Here is a 23,629-nt window from a genome sequence, read left to right on the forward strand (position 1 = left end):
ATTTCATAATAATTATATCTAAAACCATCCCATGTAACTTACGTCTGTAGCAGCCAAATTTCTTGGATTAACGGCTAATGCAATCAGATCCAAGACAACTTGGGTTGTTACTGTCGGAGTAGAGCTTAAATGTCCAAGTTGTGCTACTCTCTTTATTAATAAGTCAACATTAGTTTGTACCATAACCCTCAATTGTGGATTTTCAATAATTGGACGGTGTAAGTTACTATACCATGAAATTATTTCATCCCTGATAAATAAAGTCAGATAAGTGTTTAATTCGTTCTCTGGTTCAAGCAATGCCCTTGCTATTGTAAATAGATCAATCGAGAATATGCCCTCTAATGCGGAATCACCAATCAATTTTTGAATGTTTGGTGTTAGTCTAAATGGTACTGGTTCGTTATTATGGAAAATTGGAGCGTCTGGTGGGAGGTTGATTTCAGCATTTCTCAGTAATGGTTTAACTCTCTCAAATGGATACCTCGATGGTAGCATCTCCAATGTAAATACATCACCTGATTTTTTATCGACATGAATCTTACTTGGTGTACGATTATTAATCATTGTCATATATGACAAAAGTGTAAATGAGCCATATTTAGATGCGAAGTTTTTACGGAATAACCAGAAGTCCTCGAATTGATTGTATAAGTTAGTGAAGTAATTCTTCAGCATTGAGGAAGGAATGTATAGAGATTGAATGGAATTAAAAATCTCAATTTTCACTAATGTTATATCGGGTGTTGGCAATGATTTATCGTAAGCATTGTTTAATTCTTTGAAAATAAAGTCTTGAATATTATCAGGATCAATATTCATCTTAGAACAAGCCTCGTCATAAATCTTGTGAAGTGTCGTGAAAGATGAACTATCATTCATTAAACGAATTTGAGGAGATAATGGTACAGCAATTGGAATGCTAAATTGGATATTACGTCTTCTAGCTTCAACGTTCTTAGATAATATTTCATTCAATAACCGGTATAGTTGGAACATTCTTTCTTCTCTTCTTGAGTGTCTGGCAGCAGGAGATTGGATTGAAAATTCGTGGATACTACCATCGTGGCCACGAATCTTAATAACTCTGTGTGACGCATGAGTATCACGTATAAATTTAATGTCAGGTAAAAATCTAGCAATTTTGATAAAATGATGGTTGTTGTTGTGATTTAACAAATACTGACCAGGAATTTCAATTTCTTCAAACTTTTGGTGGTGGAAATTGCTTAAATTTGGGCAAATACGTTCAAGGTACTCAACTTGAGGAGCTCTGTCAAGTTTACACTTCAATCTTTTTCTCCAATAACGTAATCGTTTTAAATAAGCTTCAAAGTCTGGTTTGCTATCGATAAAATCAGCATTAAATTTGGGTCTAATATGGGGATCTAATAATGTTTCAGAAAGTCTCATTAAATTTGTTTCTGTATTGCTTGGAAGCTTTGAATGTTCTCTTGGAAGTGGTAAACGATTATAATTGAATGTCCCATCTATTAACAAAACATTTATTAGTCTAAATAAGTCTTCATCAGTAGTTGTTTTAAATCTTTCATTTATTTGAGCAACTAAAGATTCTAAAGAAAGAGCAAGTAATGGATATGCAGTTTTTAATATGTTACTCAATTCTTGAAGGTATTCCCAAGGTTGGCGGGTGTCTTCGTTATGCGATGTAATTAAATTACTTCCTTTATCTGCAAGAACAGCCATGGTTCTACGTTGAATGACTGCGAAATCTTCTCTTGTAGTTCTAAGTTGAAAATGTAAGGCTTGTGGGTAGGTCTTTGCAATACGGATTAGAATCTGTCTAACCATATTAGCTTCTTTGTGAGATAATGATGTAAGTAGTTGTGGAATAAATGATATCCAATACCATACCGGTATCTCACCTCTGAACGAATCAAAGGCCTTGGATAAAGAGCCTGCAGCGTCGTCCATGCTTATTAACCATAAAATACGGCATAATAAAATTCTTGTTTTAGAATTCTTGTAAAGACCAGCAGCTTGAAGATAACAACTAATTGCATTACTAGCATAGCTAATATTGTTGGGCTCTTCAGATAAACGGCGATCATTGAAGAAGCCCCACTCAGCCCACGCTTTAGCTAAGTTCAAATCAATTTGAACTGCAGTAGCAAAAGCCTGATTCGCCTCATCATATGCTTTTAATTTTGACAAGAACATACCTTTAAGTGTGAAAAATTCTGCTTTTTGACTAGTACCAAAATAAACCAGATTAGTATTACTAATAACATCAAGACCTGTAGTCAATTCATTCATATTTTCGTAATGGCATTTTGCCTGTTCACGTAATTTCAAAAATGCCTCCTGAATTTCAATATTTGGTAGGGTGTATATTCTTGCAAGTTGATTTATGCATACATCTGGCATATTATGTTTTCTAGCAACATGTGCAAAACGATTGATAATCCAGGCAAGTTCGTGATAGCCCCTATAGGCATGTGTGTTGATGGCATTGCTGCTACCATTTTGTTGTAATGTAGAAATTAATGGAAGATAGGCATTGTTAATTACTTGGAATGTATGTTGCCTCCATGTAACTAAATCATTCCACAAATCAATTTCATCCCAAACATTGGGTAATCTATCTCTCCAGGCCAGAAATATTCTTTTTACTTCTTGAGCCTTAGAATCAATGTTCTGAGCAGTAGTAGTATGGAGGTTTGTAAAAACATGTGTAGCTTCAAGAAATTCTAAGTATTGTTGAAATCCATGTAGAAGCCATTTGTGGGCAGATGTATATCTTTGTGGTAAGGATACCCATTTGTACAAACTCAATTGAATTCCTTCGTCACATAATCTTCTAATCTCTTGGTCTCCTTTTCCGGTGTCTGCAAAGTTTTGAAGAGCCAAAAAGGTTTCAAACATCTGTCTTCTTGGTGTTGGAACATCCATAACACTTTTCACAGATTGTTCTAGTGCTTCTCTATCAGCATTCCAATCAGCCACTCTCCAACCACACTCCAATAATAAATCGGTGAATCCTTCATGCTTGGCTAATTCTGTCAAAATATCCCATTGTTGAAGCTTTTCTGCACAAAGAATCCAATTATCTTCCCAAAGAGCATATTCAGATTCAGAATAGGGCAATGCACCGCTTCGAGCCTTTACCTGAGCAACTTCATAAAGTTGTTGAGCTTTGTCCCATAAGCCAACTTGTTCATAAGATAAAGCAATATTGGTTTCATTGAATTTGGCACGTCTTCTCCATAAACCATAAAATATGTCATCTTCTTGCAAGTTACGGTATAATTCTAACAAGGCATCTTCATTAGCTTCTATTATTTTGACATTATCTATAGATGGATTCTCTTGCATAGATTCTAGGAGATTGATAGATTGGTACCATGAGTTGTAGGATATAGCTAAGTATTTTAAGAGGTGTGGTGGAATTTCTAAGCTATCTATTTTACTTATTGATTCAAGTAGCATAGTTATAACGTTGAATCTTGTATTTGTCTGTCTTGAATGATATGGTTTTGATAAAAGAGTAATCAAAGAACGCACAAATCCATACTTTTCACTTCTTGGTATGCACTGATACACTTGAACAAAAAGGTTAGACCAGGTCTTTTGAATAGCTTTTGGACTTTGATAGAATATTTCGATTAATGGTTCTAAAATATCCCATGCCTTAATTGTGCACAATTTCTCCATATGTTTTTTGTGATCATTAATGAAATTCTCCAAAGGCTCTAAATTATCATTTATTTTGATATCACTATTTTTTGGTAAGTACTCATGAAGCATGGTAGAAAGGAAGAATGTATTATTGTGACGTGGTTCTAATATATGATCTTTATCAAATGAACCATATAACAGTTGAATGCCTTGATTAAGCCATGGATAATCAGCAATAAATTCCCAATTTTGATCGCGAATAATATAATATAAACGTTCTTTAATATTTTCCTCCAGACTATTTTGTAGAATTGACATAAACTTTTTTCTAATCTGAGGATCCTGTGTTTTGGATCCTACTAGGAATGGTTGTTCCATTCTTACCGTGATCTCTGTATTGGTAAATTTTTTCTGATCAAATAGTTCTAGAACAATTTCATAGAACATTTTGGAAAGTGATGGTTCACCTCTTATTTCAAATGCTAACATTTTCGTAAGAATTGCTGCTTTTTCTTTCACTGTAGGAAAAATTTCGTCACTAAACACCCATACTCTTGAAATGTCGATTATCTTTCTTAAAAATTTTTGGTCCATTGAACGATCAATTAATAATGCGATTGTCGATAAGAATGGACGTCTTGAATCTCCCAAAGCAGATATTTTGGTTGAGAGAAGGCATAGTAATTTTTCAAGTAAAGTGGTAGTTATTTTTGCCTCCTCTAATGCAATAGCATCCTTTGGTTGAGAAGTACTCAAGTGATCCTTACAAAGTTTATTAAAACTTTTCATAATAAGAGGTAATAAGGAATCAATGGATTCTGAGAAGTTGACAAACAGAGTCCATACTAAAGTGACACCAGCTGGGATAGAAGTTGTTCCTTGTAGATCAGTGCTTATTGTCTCAATCAAGTTCTTAACAAAAGTATTTAATGGTTTCTCCTCTGGTGTGGCTATACTACTTTCATGAAGTTTAATGGACTTTAAGATGATGTTCAATAGTTTCTGTAATGATTCTTGGATGTCATGATGATTAATTTTGATCAATTTTTCTAAAAGAGATTCAGTAATGGCCAAATTTTCCATGATCCATTGAGACTGTTGACTATGGATAAATATATACAAAACATCTATGGTATTGATGCAGCAATACACAGTATTTTCAGATACTAAGTCGACGTTTGCAAAAAATCGTTCAAAATATGATAATTTTATATTAACGTCTGACCAATGTTTTGGCGATAATAACTGAGAGAGAATGTTCAATGCTTTTATTCCATGCTCGCTTTCACTTGCCCTATGGTCGGTCGCACAGATATAACGAATCAAAAATGAAATACAAAGTTCTCTTTGGTGAATTGGAATAGTATATTGGCCTTTTTGAGCGGTTTTTTCACTAAATTCTGCATTAGACATTTCAATATCACCATCTGTATCGACTTTGTTTGATTTGCTTTCTTGTAAGGCCATTTCTTCCCAGGTTAAAATAAGTGATGCCAGATCGATAGCTAGTGCATGCATATCAGCATTTGCATTGTTTACAAACGTGATTTTATTCATATGATTGATAATGTTGGAAACAAATAGATGTCTAGAATCAAAGAGTAAACGACTATGATTTACCATGAACTGATATAATGTGTTATTATTTTGACTTGAATTATTCTCAAATAGAACACGTTTAATCCAATCAATCCATTCCTTAGGATATTTGGTTTTTTTCATTTCTCTATTTATGACAGGGGCAATAGAGTTTAGAGATTGTGTAATTAAATAACGACCCTCGCTGTTCGAATTTCTCATTAAGGCAACAAGAACTTGTGTAATGATATTAGTAGGGAAATCGAATTTAGATATACATAAGGAAATAACATAATAGGCAGATTGCTTAATTAGAATATCTTCCGATTTTAACAAGTTCCAAACAAACTTAATAATATCTTTTCTAAGATCAGTAAAAATAGTAGGAGCCCACTTTATAAAAGAAGCTGTAATTTGAAGTAGGAAAAATCTATAAAAATCTAATTTATCCGAGGAAATTGTAAGGATGCTAGAATCTTTTGGTTTCCAGAGATCATCACGAATCATAGTTAACCAGTCCACAGAATTTTTGTCATCATCACATAGCAATCGTAAGGAACCATTCATCACACCCTGGTAAACTAAAATATTATTAACAATATTTTTTGCAATATATTTCTGGATATCATTATTTTTTGACTTTACCATATGACTAATGGCTTTTGTTAAAAATTGATTACATTCATTATTTTTTGTTGAAAGCATGTATTTGTCAAAGATGAATTGAAGAACTGAATGAGGAACTTTATTACTTGTTAAAATACAGAAATCAATGAAACTCAATAGCAAGGTGTCTTGTTCTTCATGTTGATAGGAAATAGTCTTTAAATATAATGGTTGAAATTTTGAAATAGCCTGTTCTAATTGTAATTCGTCAACAAAAAAGGAGTTGGAAGTTATAGTGTGATAAGTTGCATTTAACATATCTTTTAATTGAAACACCATATTACTTTGACTCTTTAACCAGTCCTCACCTTTTATCTTGGCCATAGTGTCAAATAAATCAACTATGTTAGCAAAGAAGCTAACTGCCCTAATTTGGTTAGTGGACAAATTGGTCATATAATATGAATAGAAGTTAGGAATTTCGGCTTCAAACGATTCTGCAAGTTCTTTTGCTTCGGGGTACTGGATGATTTTGCACATAAATATTACGAGCTGTCTTAACGCCATATTCTTTTTGAAGTATTCTGTGACAGAATGGTGGAATCTATTCAAATATTTAGCAAGAGGAAGACGGAATGGTGAATCTAATTGAATTCTTAATTTTTTTTCAAGGAGCATAACTTTTAATAATAAATCATTTAAGAACATGTCGGCCTTAGGTGGAAGTAAGTGGAATATGTTGATAATACCTAAAATAATTTCTGTTGGGAGTTGTTTGTTGATATCTTTGCCAAATATACTATCTAAGACCTCAATACGACACCATGCAGCCAAATGATCAAGAAGCTTTCTACCTATTTCGACTTTGAAATATGCGATTAATAATTCAAGTAGCTTAGACAATGCGTATAGTCCAGATACAGTTAATTTTTGATGGTCAGATAAATTCATTAACATTGACTTTAAACCATTTTGTAGTAATTCCTTAGGTAGTTTAGAATTTTCTTCTAGAGCACTCCTCAATGCTTCGTATGTAGTATCAATAATTTCAGTCGATGGTTTTAGCATGGTCTTAAAAAATACAGCCAGCACACGAATTCTGAGGTTACCTGATTGAGCCATAGCAAACTCTGGCTTTTTTAGAGCCAATGTAAGTAGTTTTATACATGCAATTCTTAATTGAACAAGTTGTTCAGATGTTTGATGTTCAGTTGCTCTTTGAATTGTTGACAATGATTCATCATCTGCATCTGCTAAAACAACAACTTCTTGAAGCAATCTGAAAAGCTCTTCATTAAATGTTAAAAAGGTATCAGGTAATCCTAAACAATAAGTTATAGCATCAATATTACCAATTTGCATAGTAAAAGAAAGTGCACGAAGTGGCTTTGCAAATATTGGTGAGAGTAAAAATTTTTTTGACCTGTCTATTAACTTTACAACAGGAATGTTTGTCACCTCATTTATAACTGTTAGGCATTTTTGACATGCATTTCTTACGCTGGTTTGTGAGTTGCTTAATCCGATACATATATCAGTTATAGTATGATGAAGAAGCTTTGAATCCAAATCTGTTTCTGATACTCCTTTAAGAGTAATTTTAAGAACTTCAATTAATAGTCTCTCGGCATCTTCTGTTATTTGGGTAGAAACACCAATTTGTGTATCTTTTAAAACAAATAAAAAGGCATTAACCAGATCTGGTTGGGCCTTTCCAAGGAAATCAACAGATATCTTAATGTCGTTGATGAGGGTTTTGATACCTAGAATACCTGCCTTTTTATCATAGAATGCCTCTTTATAACAATTATGCATAAATTGCTTTATTAGCTCGTATACTAGTGAGTATTCAAAAACATACTCTTTGCCACATATTAATTCAGATTGTTTGTATATTCTATTGATTATGCATATTGCACTTTTTTGCACATCTGGAATGTGACTGGCTAATGATGAAGAAACAGCATGAATCAAAGTAGTGCTATCTAATGAAAAATCAGGCTGTTGTATATCTAGGTTAAACAAATTCATTAAGTTTCTTTTTCTTAATGCTACATTGCTAACATACAATAAACAAAAATGATCAGTTATGTGATTTAACAATTGAGTTGCTTCTCCTTCTATTTCTTTGATAGAAGTTGCTATAAACATCGCCTCTAATAGTTTTAGTAAAAGTTTCTCTTGATATGAATATTCATTTTTAGGTCTCGATTGTCCTAACTCAAAATTTTCCTCCACATCATATTTATCCAAAGTCTGAGCTTTAAAAACTTTTTTGGTTGATTCTGCATAATCTTTTGGAAATTCGATAGAGGATTTTAAAAAAAGCATCAAAATTTTTGAAAGATAGTTAAAAGAACTAATTTTGTAACTGACATCTGCTTTGTAACTAATGATAATATCCAAGGCTGACTCTACACCAGTTGTCAAAGAAAGTTCGAATTCATTTGGCATTCCTTTAGCCTTGAAATAAGCATTAAGATCATAATTCAATTCATCTTTAATTTCTAAATCATTAGCGGGCTTAAGGTATTTTCTATTTCTACCGCCAAGTTTCCCTAAAATTTTAACAACTGTATGACTTGTAGTATGATTAAATGGCTGAGGCTGTAATAACTTAAATAGGGATTTTAAGACATCATCAACGACTGGTTCAATAATAGGATCAAAGTATTCTGCCGTTAAGTTGTCAATACATAATTCTAGTGTTCTTAACCCTTGTGAAATTAGTTCAGGGTATCCTTGTAAAGCATAAACTAATGGTTTCATTAAGTATGGAAGATACGGTGCCAAAACACTAAGTCGTACAGGTACTGTTATACAAAGTTCAACATATAATTCTCGTTCATGAGGTAATTTTGCTGTTAATATCATATCATTTAATGTTTGAAGTAAAAGTTGAAGAATGGTTTTAATAGATCTATAAAGATTCTCAAATCTTCCACCACCAATACTTCTAAACAATGTTCTAATTAGATAATAGTATACTAATGGCTCCTCTGTTTGTGTTGCATACTTTATAGAATTTAAGATTAGGTCGTTTAGATAAGGCAATAAAACCAATTCATTTGTGTTTGGAAATAGATTAACTGACATAAATGACAATTTAAATAATCGAATTAATACATTAGATTCATTGAAATCCACATTTCCCAAATCTTTTAATTTGGTATTTAAAAATCTTAATAATATACTAAAGAAATTAGCTGATGTAATTTCAGTAGTAAGGAATGACTGTGCAACATGTAACAGTGCAGAATCTTCTAGCATTCTTTCATAAATAAATTCCATTTCAGTTTCTATAATTTCATTGAATGTTGTACTATCTAATTGGATAAATATAAAAGCTAGGTATTCCATTAATTCTTTACCATCCTTTGTCGCAGTGACAGGTAGGCTTGGAACAGTGATATCAAAATGTTTTTTCGTGATCTGTTGTGGTGGGTTAGGGTTTGCAAAAAATTTCAGCCCAATAATACATTCATGAAAAAGTTCTCTAAACATAATTACTTCTTCATAAGAGAAGACTCTAGATATGGCAGTCCATAGTTTAGTATGATTTTGTGTATAATCATTGGGTGGTGGATTAAATACTTTCAAATCATGAATAATAGTTTTGAGAAAGGACATTAAGGTACGATAAAGATAGAATGCATCTTTGATGGGGTCCGTATTCGGATTTTGGCTGATTTTAATAGAATTGAAATATCGAAGATCAAATATATCATCAATTTTTTGTTTATTTTGACTGTCATTTTCTACTTTTAAGTCATCTGTCATTTTTATATCACCTTCAGAGTCGGCTTCTGAAACATGGGATAACTGGTGTGAAGGAAGATCATTTTCATTAGAATTTTTCACCTTGAATACTTTTTTCATGTAAATGTCTATACCTATATCCTCTATTTCTACCAAACTCTTAATTTCTTTGGAATTGGCATCTCGTGTTTGAATGTATTTTTTGTGGCGTTTCATTATGTTATCATATTGTTTATTTAGAATCTTGAATCTTGTCATGTAGGCATTAATAATAATCATAAGCATTTTCTTAGCTCTGGGTGCATCTTGAGGATTTTCTCTTCCCAATTTTAAAATTCTTTCCACAAGGTTTAGTAATAATTTTGCACTCATGATTTGAACAGTAAAGGCTAATGATTCATCTAGCAGGTAGCGGGTATACATTTTTATGGTCTTTTCTATATCATCTAATCGAAGCTCCATTCTAACATTATGGATAAAATCTGCTACGGTACTATATGCCAATGGTCTTAGTATCTCATATGTAGTAAAACCTTTCCCAATTAAAACATCTTCATCAAACAAATAATGAAGTTTTGATAAGAAAAACATTTTATAATTTGTGGAGAGAATGTGTCTAGTAGCATGTAAAAGTTCTTTCCTGGCAGATGCAAGTTCTGATGGACAGTCCTGTAATAATCTAATGATTAAATCAGGAACAAATTCTGCATGACCTTGTAAAAACTCAGTGGCATATCCTCTAATAAATACATACGCTAAAAAGGATGTTGCTTTAATTTGAGCTAAAATGAATTCACAATAAACTTCTCTATTGGTGATCCCAGGTGCTACATCAGTAAACTTTTCTCCTCTAGCTTCAGCTTCTTGTCTTGCCAATCTTTGTTTGTCAACTTCAAGTTTAAGTAATTCCAAAACTAACGGAGTAAACTCAAGTAGAGAAGTCCTTGTTAGTTGTTTATAGGAAGAATATAGTGTTACCATTGTAATTGGGCATTCAGATAAGACCTTAAAAGAATGCATAGTACTTCTTAATGAACCAGCAGTAACATTTGCTGTATAACTGTTATCGGTTTCAGTATCTTTCTTTACAGTCAAATTTTCATTGTCTGCCATAGAGAAATCATCTTTTATAGTGGTTAGTTCATTAGAGAACTCACTGTTAAAAGAGTGTATATTTTCATCTAATAAATTTTGTGACAAGGGATCTTTTAATGGAACAATGTCATTGGAAAGAAGATCGTTATTTTGATCGAATTCCTTATTAACTAACTCACGAGAATTTTTATAACATTGGATAATTATGCATATAAATTGTTCAACTTTTTCTTGTAATATATTTTTAAATGATTTGAATAGAAGAGTTAAGATCCTCATACAAATAATACCATTCTCTTCATTTTCCTTGGGTAATATATTTAATAAGCAATCCAAAACATTATTAACTAGTTCCTCTGATAATTGATTACTAAAACATGAGTTTAATAATTCTAGAATATTGTGTCTCAGTTTATGTTCGTTAGAATTTTCATCAAAGGAAATTGTGATTTCATTAAGACCAGAAACGAGGGAGGGGACTATTTTGTTTATACACAATTCGAAATCATTGCCGAATTTTCCATCCAATAAATCTTGAATTTCAGAAAGAATAGTAAATTTGTCTGTGAGGAGTGTGGATTTGTCGCCAAACTTGGTTACCAGATTGTCTAGTTGCTCAACAAATGACATGGGAAATTCCTATATACTTTTCTAGAAGAAGTATGTGTTTTCTTTGTTTTTTCTGACAACTAAATAGCAAATATGATTGTAATATACTAAATGAATATTTCAAGTTATGAAGAAAATATAATCTGGTTAACTCAACCTTATAGTTTTCTTATGGAAAAGAAAAATAAATAAATAAATAAATAAATAACAGTGATAAAGGGCAAAACTTGCACACCTTTAATAAAATTTTGTTTAGTTGATCGACTATCTTATAATTGGTTATATTGTAGTGTTACAATTGGTCGTTGAATGTCAATATAGACAGACTTTAACACTGTTAAATACAGTTCTTTTTACTATATTGTAAAAGAAATGAGGAAAAGAAGAAATATTTCATTTGCCATGTCAAAAAAAAAACTAAAGACAAAAAACAGGATTGACTATGAAAGTAAGGAGGTCACGTGCCAAAGTTCCTAATTAGGAAACTGTGTCTTATGGTTGAAGAGAAGCAATAAAACAAAGAGTAAAATGAAAAATTACATAATGATTTCTTTGATGAGATATTATCATTATTTGCAGTATTGTGACATTAACAAAAGACATTATATATATATATATATATATATGTATATATAATTTATGTATATTTATGAGTATATAATAGCATTAATAAAAGAGATTACAGTTATATATATGGAAAAACAAGGGAAATATGTTTAACAAATGCTGTATTTGTGTCCACAATAAATAGTAGTTGCATTGTAAATTAGGTCGTGTTATTATTTCATATATGTTCGCTATTATCCTCTTTTAAGTGTATTTGATATATATATATATATGTGTATGTGTGTGTGAATATACCTGACATTGTTACGGATTAAATGTGGTAGCAGTCTTAATCAAACTTTTTTTTTCAATAGGATGATAGATTTTAAAATATTATTTAAATATTAATACATCTATATTTGGAAATAAGGTGAGATAGTAATATCTAAATGTTGTTGCAGTCTATATCAATCAACATTTTGAATTTTTAACATAGTTCATGAAACAAAATATGAATCATGGGTATATTCCATTAATATACCTTCAACAAACTTTTAAGTTGACAATTACGTTCTCGTTTTCTCTTATATGGATAAACTACGTATCTACCTTTGTTTTTATTTGCTTATACCACTCTTTGGGTACGATATAGTTTATCTAGCATATACTAGAGAATAATGACTATGAATCATTTATTATATTTTATATTCTAAAAGTGTACAGCTCTTGTAACATATGAAATCTGGAGGTCACTATAAACGATCATGTGAACTCCTCGGTCGACGATGACGCTCTTGTTTTCTTGTTTATCTTGTTTATATAACTATGTTTTTCTGTATATCTGTATATAGTAGTTTACTCTTTATGTAGAGTATAGTCTATATGTCATATATAGACAACAAAATCAAGCTATATCTGTCTATTTTAATGTCTAGAAGAGTATATCCCTCGTAATCGGGTTGTCATCTATTACAGCTCTCGTAATAGGGCTTCTTCTGCTATAATGTCACATAAAAAAAGTAGATCATAATGTACACTTTACGTTATATAATGCATGCAAAAATAGATGCTCTGGGGGAGGTTCGAACTCTCGACCTTCAGATTATGAGACTGACGCTCTTCCTACTGAGCTACCAAAGCGTACAACATGCTAGCTGTTGTAGTATGGTATGGTGAAGTTCTTTGTGTATTCCAGGGAAGCGCAAATAATATTAATAGTAATTCAAATAATCGAGACAGTAATCAACTATAGTCGATAGTATAATTACTAAAACGGTCTTATATATTAAGCGGCTTATATCGAGCTAATGTACTTATTCGAAGTTACTTGACTTGTTACTTGCTTGTTGTTCTCTTTTTTTCATATATAATATATAAATTATTTACAAGAAACGGTTATGGAAGATGATCTTTTATCTCCAGAAAACGTTGTCCTTTTATATGTTTTCTGGAGCTCGATCGATTATTCAGGTTACTACATTAATGACTTGACTGATTCAACCCTAAAATTTATTATATTAATTTAGGTGCACTACTGGATTAGAACTGCATCCCAATTCTCTAATCATGGTGATTAGTAATACACGTGGGACTTAATAAAACAATAGGTAAATTCTAGATTTGCCAAGATCTTATGTAATCCAATCTTTTTATTATGCAGCATCTAATGTTGTAGCACATGTATGGCTTACTAATACACTAATTGGTTCTAGATTCATTCAGGATCTTATGTAATCTTGATGGTTATAACTATTTTATTTCACAACACTAGCTATTGTAGAATAGAATAATAATTACCATAATTAGAGAATTGAGGTGCAGTTCTAATCCACTAGTGCACCTAAATTAATGTAATAAATTTTAGGGTTTGAATCAGTCAAGTCATTAATGTACTAATCTGAATAATCGATCGAGCTCCAGAAAATACATAAAAGGACAACGTTTTCTGGAGATAAAAAATCATCTTCCATGACCGTTTTTTGTAAATAATCTATATATTGTATAAAAACATAAATAGAAAAAACAAGCAATAATCCTTAATTCTCCAATATATAACGTTCTTATATATTTGCTATTGCCCTTACTATTCGTTCAATAGTCCTGTTAAAGAATTAGTCCTAAGTCCAAACTATAACATTAGCTGTTGTGGAATAGAATAGTTATTACCACTAAGTTTATAAACGATTCTGAATGAATTTAGAACTATCTATTGTTTTAATATGTCGTACACTTATTATAATAAATATTAGGGTTTGGATCACTAAGTCTATTAATGTATCAATTACTCAACATGATATATTAATGGATTGGTAGCTCATATCTTTATTGTTAGTTATAATAATATAATGGAACTTCATAGAACATTTGGAATAATAGTTTATGGTGGTGCAGTAGTAGAGGTATGTGAACATGTTGCACTTAAAGCATAATAGGTAATTCTAGATTCAGCTAGAATCTTAGGTAATCTCGGTGACGTTGGCTTCTTTATTATTGAATACAGGGACGTGCAGATTGATGTGATCAGATAACTCAAATATAGCACATTCTTATCTAGATGGTTGAAGATTTATTTTTGTTGGAAAATGAGAGTCCATTATGGTCATCTTCTTAAAAATTATTTTTAATTTAGGTTTTTTGTATATTGTGTGACGTATGAATGTACCATAAATATAAGTATAAAATTTTAGTTTTTTGCATCGAATGTTTTTTTCAAAGATTCAAAAATATTGAAAAATTTTTAAAAGACTTGCTTGAAGAAGTAAAAGAAGTTTTTTATGAAAAATAATATATGATCGGTATATATGTATTTAAACATAAAGATAAAATAAATCTTTGTTGGAATTTGGAGCCTTCAGAGTCCATGGTAATAATATCCATCATTAAGATATAGATGCTTATTGTGTTTTGTACTAAATACATGTATATACTTATTATATAGTGTATAATGTCTTTCTGATAGTATGGTACATCTGTACACCACATAATATATAGAAAAACTAATTAAAAATAATTCTTATGGAAATGACAATAATAAACTCTCATTTTCCAACAATCTTCATAACTTAATTACTTCTACTATTACCATAGACACTAAGTGCCCTAACTTCCAACATGGTAGTGTCGCCGTTATTGATGATAAAGATATTGGGAACAACAAAATCATCAACGATCAAACGAAAGATTTGAAAAAGGAAGTTGTACAAGTCATATTGAATATAGATTTGACTGTAAATGAAGAGACACAAAAGACTAAAAAGTTAGGGGAATTGGTCGAAGCCCTACAGAAGATTTCAAATACTGGAAAAGACACAGATAATGTTCACAGAGAAAAGAAGATAGATGTTGAACAAAAGGTAGATCTTATTCCAACGAATCAAGAAACAAACACTTATGAAAGCCATATACCTTTGTCTAGATAATATGAATATGGTTTTTATTACACCTTTAGAAACTTAAATAGATATGCTGTTAAGTATTGCTCTGAAAATTACAACCACAAATTTAACATGAAATTATCTAAAGTTGAAGAAATTCCTATGTGATTCAAACCATTGTCTAGCTATATCAAAGCATGGAATTTTGATAATGTAACACAAGTAATAGGTGTTATTAAAATAGATAAAGATGAAGAGGAAATGATCAAAAACATTGTGATTAATTCTATGGCCGGTGATATGGAAAATTATGAATTTGATGAAAAATCGCGTATTGAAACTATTTTGTTTATCAAACAATTACTAAGTGAAAAATTTCCCAGAAGCGTTAAGGACAGAATGTGAAGATAATTGGTTGTTGCTGAGTTCCATACTGAACCAGAAAGGATCACTAAAGAATTTATATATATTTTCAAACCAAAAAAGCAGAGCCAGGTTAGAGGTAATTGTTGTCAACATATATTGCAATTATAGTACGGTTATCTTTAGAAACAAATATGTCAGGTAAGTAAATAATATTACATTGAATTAGTCAATTTATAAAACCTTTTTAGATTTCATTCCTTCTTCTTAAGATTAAATAGATAGATCAATCAGATTTTAGCAAATACAAATCCACATCAAAATGTAACATATAAACTGTTTATGTATCAGTGAATGTACACAAAACAATTTGATAAATATTTCTTATCGGTAGAAGAGATCTGCTAGATATGAATATATATCTAAAGTCAATAATTTTTTCATATCATGTTTCTATCCTTGTGGGTTTTGAATATATCAGCATCTTTCTATTGTAAATATAGAAGAAGATCAACGAATTTTAATACAATTTTTATAGCATAAAAATAATAATGATAATGACAATGACAATATAATTGAAGCTGTTTAATACATATCAAATGAATACAGGCGTTTATTTGCAACAGTCACATACGGAAATGTAATGAAATTTAAAGCACTTAGTGCTCATTGTAATAGTAAACGTCATTAAGTCACGGAGGCCTGTTTTTTTTTTGTATCAAGTAAATGTATACACTTATATGTACTTTACCACTTATTTTTTTAACTCTTTTAAAATTTTTTTTCATTTCTTCAAATCTTCGGAAGATCCATTCGTTGAAAAAAAAAATAAAATATTCTTCCATTAAAAAAATAGTTTCCCTGAGAAGAGAATAGCAATAAGACTTTCATTCTTATTACGAAATGAGAGTCTAATATTTAATATCTCCAATTTCATTTTCTTGTTGTTAGTTTTAATTAAAAGAAATCGTAACAAATTAAGACTTGAAACGTATGTTTCAATATTTTTATGACTGCTGATTACTTCTATAGACAATTTTGACTACATAGGCACTGTGTTTTCTAACTGTAAAATCAACTTTGTTTCTGGTATTTTATCTTTTAGTAATTTTTATGGAGTTTGTTTTGTCTTTAAAGAACTCCTTTAAGTGTGTATTTTTCTATAGTTCTTAGTTCAATAACTAATATTATATGTTTAACGTCTTCTCGTATAACACTAAGTAAATATTTTTTTAATTCTTTTCTTCTTCTTGTTGTAAATCTTCCAGTTGTACGTCCCCAACCTTGGTTTGGACCCTAGTTACATATGCACTGATAATATCTCGTCCATTTTTTTTTCATTTAAACTGTCACTTATTGTGGAATCAAGTAATATGAAATAAGTAGTGTACATTATTTGTCCTTCCGTCATCATAAAAAAATACTAGTTAAATTCTTTCATATCCATGGAAAGTCTTATGGCTCATTTACCTGGAACTTTTACGTTACTGTATTTACAATCCTAAATCGTAGCTGAAATATCAAATGATATAAAAAGATTTTAATATAATTTCCACCTTACGATCAGATATATTCATTAGTGATAATTTACTCACGTTGTTGTTGTATGTGTACTTTCATACATTCATAAAAGCTTTATCTGCACAGGTTTAGAACCTACTTTGTGTTAACATCATATTCTTTGTTCATTAATGATTTATATTTTTTTCCCAAGATAGTATCTATTTCTCGATATAATTTCTCCGCCAAAAAAATAGTTGCATTTCATTTAGAAGAGTAATATTTTGGAATATCAATGGTATAATTTCTGCCTATTCTGATTGGTAATGTTTCTTCTCCAAGTATTTTAATCAGATCCTTATCGTCATTTATACACAATCATTCAGATATTCTTATCAACAGTGAAAAACCTAGAAACAAGCTTTTGTTATGGCCTAGCTATATTTTAGTAGTTATATCAATAACTATCTCATCATACAATCAATCTCTGTAATAACATATGTCTTTTTGTTTATGCATATTGTCCAAGGAGAACCCAAATAAAGCCCAAAGAGTTGTCAAAATATTCTTTAAGCCTTTTTTTTTATTTGACTTTCGGACCTTAAAGAGAAAAAAATTAAAAGAAATCTAAAAATAAAAATACACAAAAAATGGCTGAAATAATCTCGAGCCTCACAATCTTATATAATAAGTAGAAGCAGATATTTGTTGTGGGAGGGAGGATGATAACAAGTAAACTCATCAGTTAACTTTTAGTTGAACGTGGTATAACAACAATCGAATGTTACGTTAGGACACTAAGGTATTAGAGACATTAGCATATCATTTTCTGTTTTTTTTATATACAAATATAAAGTAACAGCTCGAGATGGTCTCTCCTTGGATTCTGATACTTCAACTTATCTATGGTCTCCATTGGAGAATTGTTTTTGCAACGTCAACCTCAATAAGCAATAATAATTCTACATCTATAAAAAAGTATGGCCTTCCACAACTCACAGTTGGATATATGCATACTGGTGATTATTATATAAACGTTACACTTGGCACACCACCTCAAAAACAACGATTGTTGATAGATACATCCAGTCCATACACTTGGTTCTTGTCAGGAGTATTGGATGCACAATGTAACAAGTTAAATAGTGGCTGTCTTAATGATGGATTATATTATCCAGGAGGATCCACATCTTCAATCAAGATAGATGAATTTACATCTCTGGAGTTCGATGATAATCAGGATGGTGGACAAAATTTCAATGGAACAATATTCAAAGATAATTGGAATTTTACTGATATAGAGATGGTTTATATTGAAAATATCAATAAATCAAAAGGTATGACACCAATTAGTTCAAACGTAGTTTTGACAAATAATTTTATAGAATTAAAGAATTCCTCATTAGCCTGTATTGAGGATACAGATGATGATATTGGGGCCTTGGGTTTAGGTGGTAATGTACATTTACAGCGTATACAATCACGGAATTCAGCCTTAAATAATTCTTTAATGTTTTTAGAAAAATTTACATCTGATGGTATTATTCCTACTCAATCATATTCGTTATGGTTAGGGAATAGAACTTATAATTATTCCAGTGGTCATTTGGTGCCTTTACCTAATGATTATGAAGGTGTTTTATTATTGGGTGGTGTTGATGCCTCCTTATACGAAGGTTCATTTTATCAATTTAATATGATACCTTATGTTGGTTCATATTCAAATACTTCTACTGTTGGGTTGCCAATCTTGCCAATGGGACCTATATATATGAGTGATCGTAATGGACGTAAAGTAAATGTGACATCAGAGCAGTATTTGAGTCCAGTCCTTTTAGATTCTACAACTAGTGGTTTATATCTTCCCCCTTCAGCTATTATTCAAATTGCCATTCAGTTAGAAGCTACTTATGTGAAATCTTTAGGTAGATGGTTAGTTCCATGTTCTATTTCTAAAACAGATGCTCATTTAGATTTTACCTTTGATGGATTAGTAGTTGAAGTACCACTTCTAGATCTATTATCAACAACTATCGATCCTGAAACATCTATGAAAATGCATTTTTCAGATGGCAGTACAGCATGTTCATTAAAGCTATTTTCTGATATTGATATTGGATTTAGTATCTTAGGTAGATCATTTATCAGAAATTCATATATTGCTGTTGATATGGAAAATTATTCCGTGGCTATTGCAAAGGCAAAAACTTTAAAAAATATCATTTTGGATACAACTATTTCAACAAGTCAAGGAGTGGCGACAAATTCTGCTTCTGCATTGGTATCTAAATCTAGTGCTGCTAAAAACTTATCGATTCAAGCAATTACTTCTGACTGCATTCCATATGCTACTTGTCGTAGTGCAATAACTAGAACGCATTTGTCCATACATGTGACTACTACAGCAGCTGATGTTCCAGCTCAGTTTACTGGCATTGTTAATTCCAATGGTTTGATATCAGGTGCGGGTAGATCCTTTTATGATACATCTAGAACTTCAACAACCAAGAAGAGCACCTCTCCCTACAGTTTTTTCTCTCTAGATGGATCTGGTTTGGAATCACTGATCAATGCCACTGGTACAGCATTTGTTAATTATGGTCAAAGAAGGGCCCTACCGATACTCATTGATCCACAAAACAATAAATCAGTATGGTCAAATATGGATCTATCAACATGGTTCAGTATCATAGCCACATCAACAATATTTATGTTGACGTTATGGTTATAGATGAATAAGAACATATATACATATACATATATATATATATAATCATGTACAATTATTTGTTTACATCTATTCTAGTATGTATAAAGCTTTTATTATTGTATTAAAGCTTATCGAGTGCATGGAACATCTTTATAATCTCATGAATCAGTAATAATAAACAACATTCCTTTCATCCACTTTTCCCTCTCCCTCTTTTTCAAGCTTGAATACTACTGAACTACTCCAACATAATACACTTACAACTAAGACACACACTGTAGTTCTGTTATTACTAGTACAATAATTATTATAACTGTTATACTGGCATGGTTATATATACACTAGTCGTCTCTCGTGACTAAAAAAACTGTTATATAATCGCTTTAAGCTTTCTCTCCTCAAAACTTCTGGAAGAAAAGATGTGAAGAAATGAAAAATAGAGAAAAGTAAGCAAAATTTTGCTGAGGAGAGTTGAGTGATCAGAAGGCTGTATTGTCCCAACTTGACTGTAAAAACCAAGAGTAAAAGGAAAAGGAAGAAGAAGGCGTGTTTTTCTTATTTAAATATTAATATAAAGATACAACTGTGAATACAGGTTATTCGGATTTAATTTAGTCAAATACATATATTTATATATAGATAGGTATAGACATTAAGGCCTGATTAAGAATGGAATATCAACAAACACCCGGATCAGCAAGGCCATTTTCTTCCACAAATCCTTTTAGGACTGATGAAGTTACTTCAAATGTTCAACCAGGCTATCCGAATAATAGTAATCGGAACCCATATGATACTCCACAGATAGGTCAAAATAAGGTGGAAACAACTTCAATGTACAATAACTCTAATGGTTCGGATACATATGCAGCTCGTCCTGTTATGACCAAACGAAATTCTACTAACCCATTCCTTGACGATGCAGCTATTACCCCAGAACATTCTGGGTTATTTTCACCACAACAGTATGAATCAGATAGTAGAGCACAATTTTCTCCACCACAGTATAAGGACCGACCACAGCATATTACTGCTAAGGAGGAAAAAGAACAGCTAAGAAGAAGGTATATGGAGCAAAGTGACGGATCAGAATTAAAAAATAGTTTTGCAAATGTAGATCGTATAGAGATCAATTCACAGCCACCACCGCCATCCTATGAGGAGAGTACAGATTTTAATTCTAATAATAAATATCCAAGAGAAAAACAAGCACTAGGTCAGGCTAGTAGAAATCATTCTAATTCTATTCCATCCATACAGCATTCATATAATAATAATAATCATTATGGAGGTAATCGACCATCTGAAATGCTTCCACAACGTCATCACAGCACCATTGAAAGAACGCAAAGACATCAACATCATAATTCAAGCAGGAGCCATGGAAGTTCGACAAGTTCTAGAAATAAAAAGGATAAAAGGAAAAGTGTGGCTATTGTATCTAAAAATGTGGACACAATAGATAAATTGGATGTTACTGGACTATTTGGTGGATCGTTCCATCACGATGGTCCATTTGATGCATGTGCTCCACATAGAAATAAAAATAATAAATCTGCACCAGTACTTGCGTTTCCTGTAGATGGTCCAAATAGTACTATTGGTGGTGCTATTACAAAGAAATCTGCTATGAGTGAAGTATTTGGCGTAGATGATATTGATGATGATTCGTTTTTATATTCCTCAAAAAATTCGTCGTCAAAAGATGCTTTAAGAAGTTCTGCTTCAAAGTATATACAGAATATGGACACTAAAAACAGGACCCAACAAGTTCATGGGGTGGAAACTTACGGTTTAGGTTCAAGCACATTTTTGGATGGTGCACCAGCTGTAGGTACTGTTTCTCATAATTTGGGCGTACAAAGGGGTAAGACAATATCTTATAGATCTTCTAATTCTTCTAGTCTAAGAAATAATTATGATAATATTGACAATAATGGGTTTGTAAACAATACTAATAATATCCGGAGAAATTTGAGCACCAATAGTCGTCCAGTGGTAAATAGATATAATAGTTTTAATAGTGATGATAGACAATTAAGCAAAGTTGACGTAAGAAATCCAATGGTAACACGTAGTGCTGGTTCGAGTCAAGTAGAATTTAGGGGAGATTTTGATAGAAAGAAAGGCCAAGAAGAAGATGAAGATGATATATATTTAAGTGTTGGTAGTGGAAATGGTGAAAAAGGTAGTGTTGGTTTTAATGATGTATCTAGAACTGCCACTAAGAAGGCATCAGCTGGTAGCAAATTATTGAAAAGGGTAAAGAGTTTGAAGGTTAGTAGTAGAAAATATTGATTAGATCTACGTCTATCCATATGGTAAGGTAAATATAAATATGTACACACATATTATATAATATAAAAACCTAAAATAAGAAATTGAAAAAAAAAGATATAAGTCATTCTTTTTATAATTTATTCAGAGGTATATTTGATGGGCTAACTTGTTTTTTAGAATTAACTTATTTTTAATATATATTTTGTTATTATGTACATGATAAATTTTGATTTATATATAGATGTGTGTGTATGTTCATTATATATTTTTTTTTCTTATTGCTCTTCAATCATATTTTAGTTCATATTTTTGAGGAAGTCTACTCTCTACAATACTCCAATCAATTGAATCCCATATTCTGTTTAAATATTCTTTTTTACCAAACACACCATAATCATATAACCAAAACTTTGGAGATGCGTCAATTGCTAACAATGGAGCATAAGTGGTATCATTAAAAGCGATTTTTTTAATTTCCTCCGATGATAAAATTTCGTTATAATAAGAAGATGCAGACTTTGAGACATTTGATTGTGAATTTGAATCGTTATTTTGTGTTTTCTCTTTTTCCAATCTTTTATACTCTTTCTCCAAATTATTAATTAGATTAGATTTATTCATAATAAATGGTGATCCTGCGTTATAGGTGTTAAACACAAACAGCTTATCGTATTTAATGTCATCAACCATCTGATTATTCATTGTTTGGATCTTTGGTTTATATATTCTCGCTACTAGCCATGTAAAACCATCACCGGAGATGGCCATATTAGAGTTAAGTAATAAAGTTCTAAATTGAACCATGGAACTAAACGAGGATTCAATAGCGTTTTGTAATAGGGTATGCGCAGTAAATCTAGGTTCGTTATTAAAATCTAAAGATAAATCAGGTGTTTCTAATAGAGAAAATTTTGTTGGTTTTTCCTTTAATAGAGGGGCGTCTCCATTACTAGTACTACTGTCGTTATTAGTATCTTTTAGAGAAGATATAGAAAACTCGAGATTATATAATAAGGAGGCATAATTTGCAATATTTCTTTTTGAAGGAGACATACCACATTCAGTTATTAATTCTTCGACACTTTTGTTTTCTAAAAGTTCATTCCCTTTAATGGATTCATTGAGCATCTTTGAGTAATAGTTAATACGGTCAATACATCCACGTTGCCAACCTTCTACGGATACTAACCCAGGGATTGGTTTTTTATTAAACAATCGTTCCAAGGATCTAGTTGTGACTGATCTGGATATTATTCTATTAGTCAAGCTTTTTAATGATGACCTAAACATATCACTGTATGCTATATCCGTAAAATGATTCTTCTCTCCTAATATATTCGTTCTCTTGGGCTAATTAAACAATAATATATTTTAAAGCTTAACTGCACGTATCGAGTGGTAAAAAGTTATATAAAAGCATGCGCATAATGATTTACTCCAACCTATTTACTTGTAGCCCTGTATATCCCTCTAATCCTCTCCATTCTCTCATTTCCCTTTCATTTGGTAGTTTCTTTTTTCCTGATCTTTTTTTATTTGCAGATCTCCATTGATAAAATAGTAAAATATC

The 23,629-nt window shown here is 31.3% G+C and overlaps 5 protein-coding genes and 1 non-coding gene across 6 annotated transcripts; 3 read left to right on the plus strand and 3 right to left on the minus strand.

Moving 5' to 3' along the window:
- Window positions 1-18: 18 nt before the first annotated feature.
- On the minus strand, window positions 19-11,307 carry TRA1 (histone acetyltransferase TRA1; the record flags this gene model as incomplete). Its single annotated transcript, XM_064858156.1, has 1 exon — window positions 19-11,307. One exon carries the CDS (start codon window positions 11,305-11,307, stop codon window positions 19-21), a length of 11,289 nt encoding a protein of 3,762 aa, XP_064714863.1.
- Window positions 11,308-12,899: 1,592 nt separating this feature from the next.
- On the minus strand, window positions 12,900-12,972 carry PWA37_001533. Its single transcript has one exon. It is a non-coding gene; the product is annotated as a tRNA-Met (tRNA).
- Window positions 12,973-14,177: 1,205 nt separating this feature from the next.
- PWA37_001534 (uncharacterized protein) lies at window positions 14,178-15,251 on the plus strand (the record flags this gene model as incomplete). The annotated part of the gene is made up of 2 exons (XM_064858157.1): window positions 14,178-14,231; window positions 14,928-15,251. 2 exons carry the CDS (start codon window positions 14,178-14,180, stop codon window positions 15,249-15,251), a joined length of 378 nt encoding a protein of 125 aa, XP_064714864.1.
- Window positions 15,252-17,937: 2,686 nt separating this feature from the next.
- On the plus strand, window positions 17,938-19,800 carry YPS7 (putative aspartic endopeptidase; the record flags this gene model as incomplete). The annotated part of the gene is made up of 1 exon (XM_064858158.1): window positions 17,938-19,800. One exon carries the CDS (start codon window positions 17,938-17,940, stop codon window positions 19,798-19,800), a length of 1,863 nt encoding a protein of 620 aa, XP_064714865.1.
- Window positions 19,801-20,448: 648 nt separating this feature from the next.
- Window positions 20,449-22,077, plus strand: PAL1 (Pal1p; the record flags this gene model as incomplete). The annotated part of the gene is made up of 1 exon (XM_064858159.1): window positions 20,449-22,077. One exon carries the CDS (start codon window positions 20,449-20,451, stop codon window positions 22,075-22,077), a length of 1,629 nt encoding a protein of 542 aa, XP_064714866.1.
- Window positions 22,078-22,344: 267 nt separating this feature from the next.
- Window positions 22,345-23,349, minus strand: MRP1 (mitochondrial 37S ribosomal protein mS43 MRP1; the record flags this gene model as incomplete). Its single annotated transcript, XM_064858160.1, has 1 exon — window positions 22,345-23,349. The coding sequence occupies one exon, from the start codon at window positions 23,347-23,349 to the stop codon at window positions 22,345-22,347; it is 1,005 nt and encodes a 334-aa protein (XP_064714867.1).
- Window positions 23,350-23,629: the final 280 nt, after the last annotated feature.

This window comes from Arxiozyma heterogenica (genome assembly GCF_036370985.1).
Source record: "Arxiozyma heterogenica strain weizmannii chromosome Unknown scaffold_17, whole genome shotgun sequence".
NCBI classification, from domain to species: Eukaryota; Fungi; Ascomycota; class Saccharomycetes; order Saccharomycetales; family Saccharomycetaceae; genus Arxiozyma; species Arxiozyma heterogenica.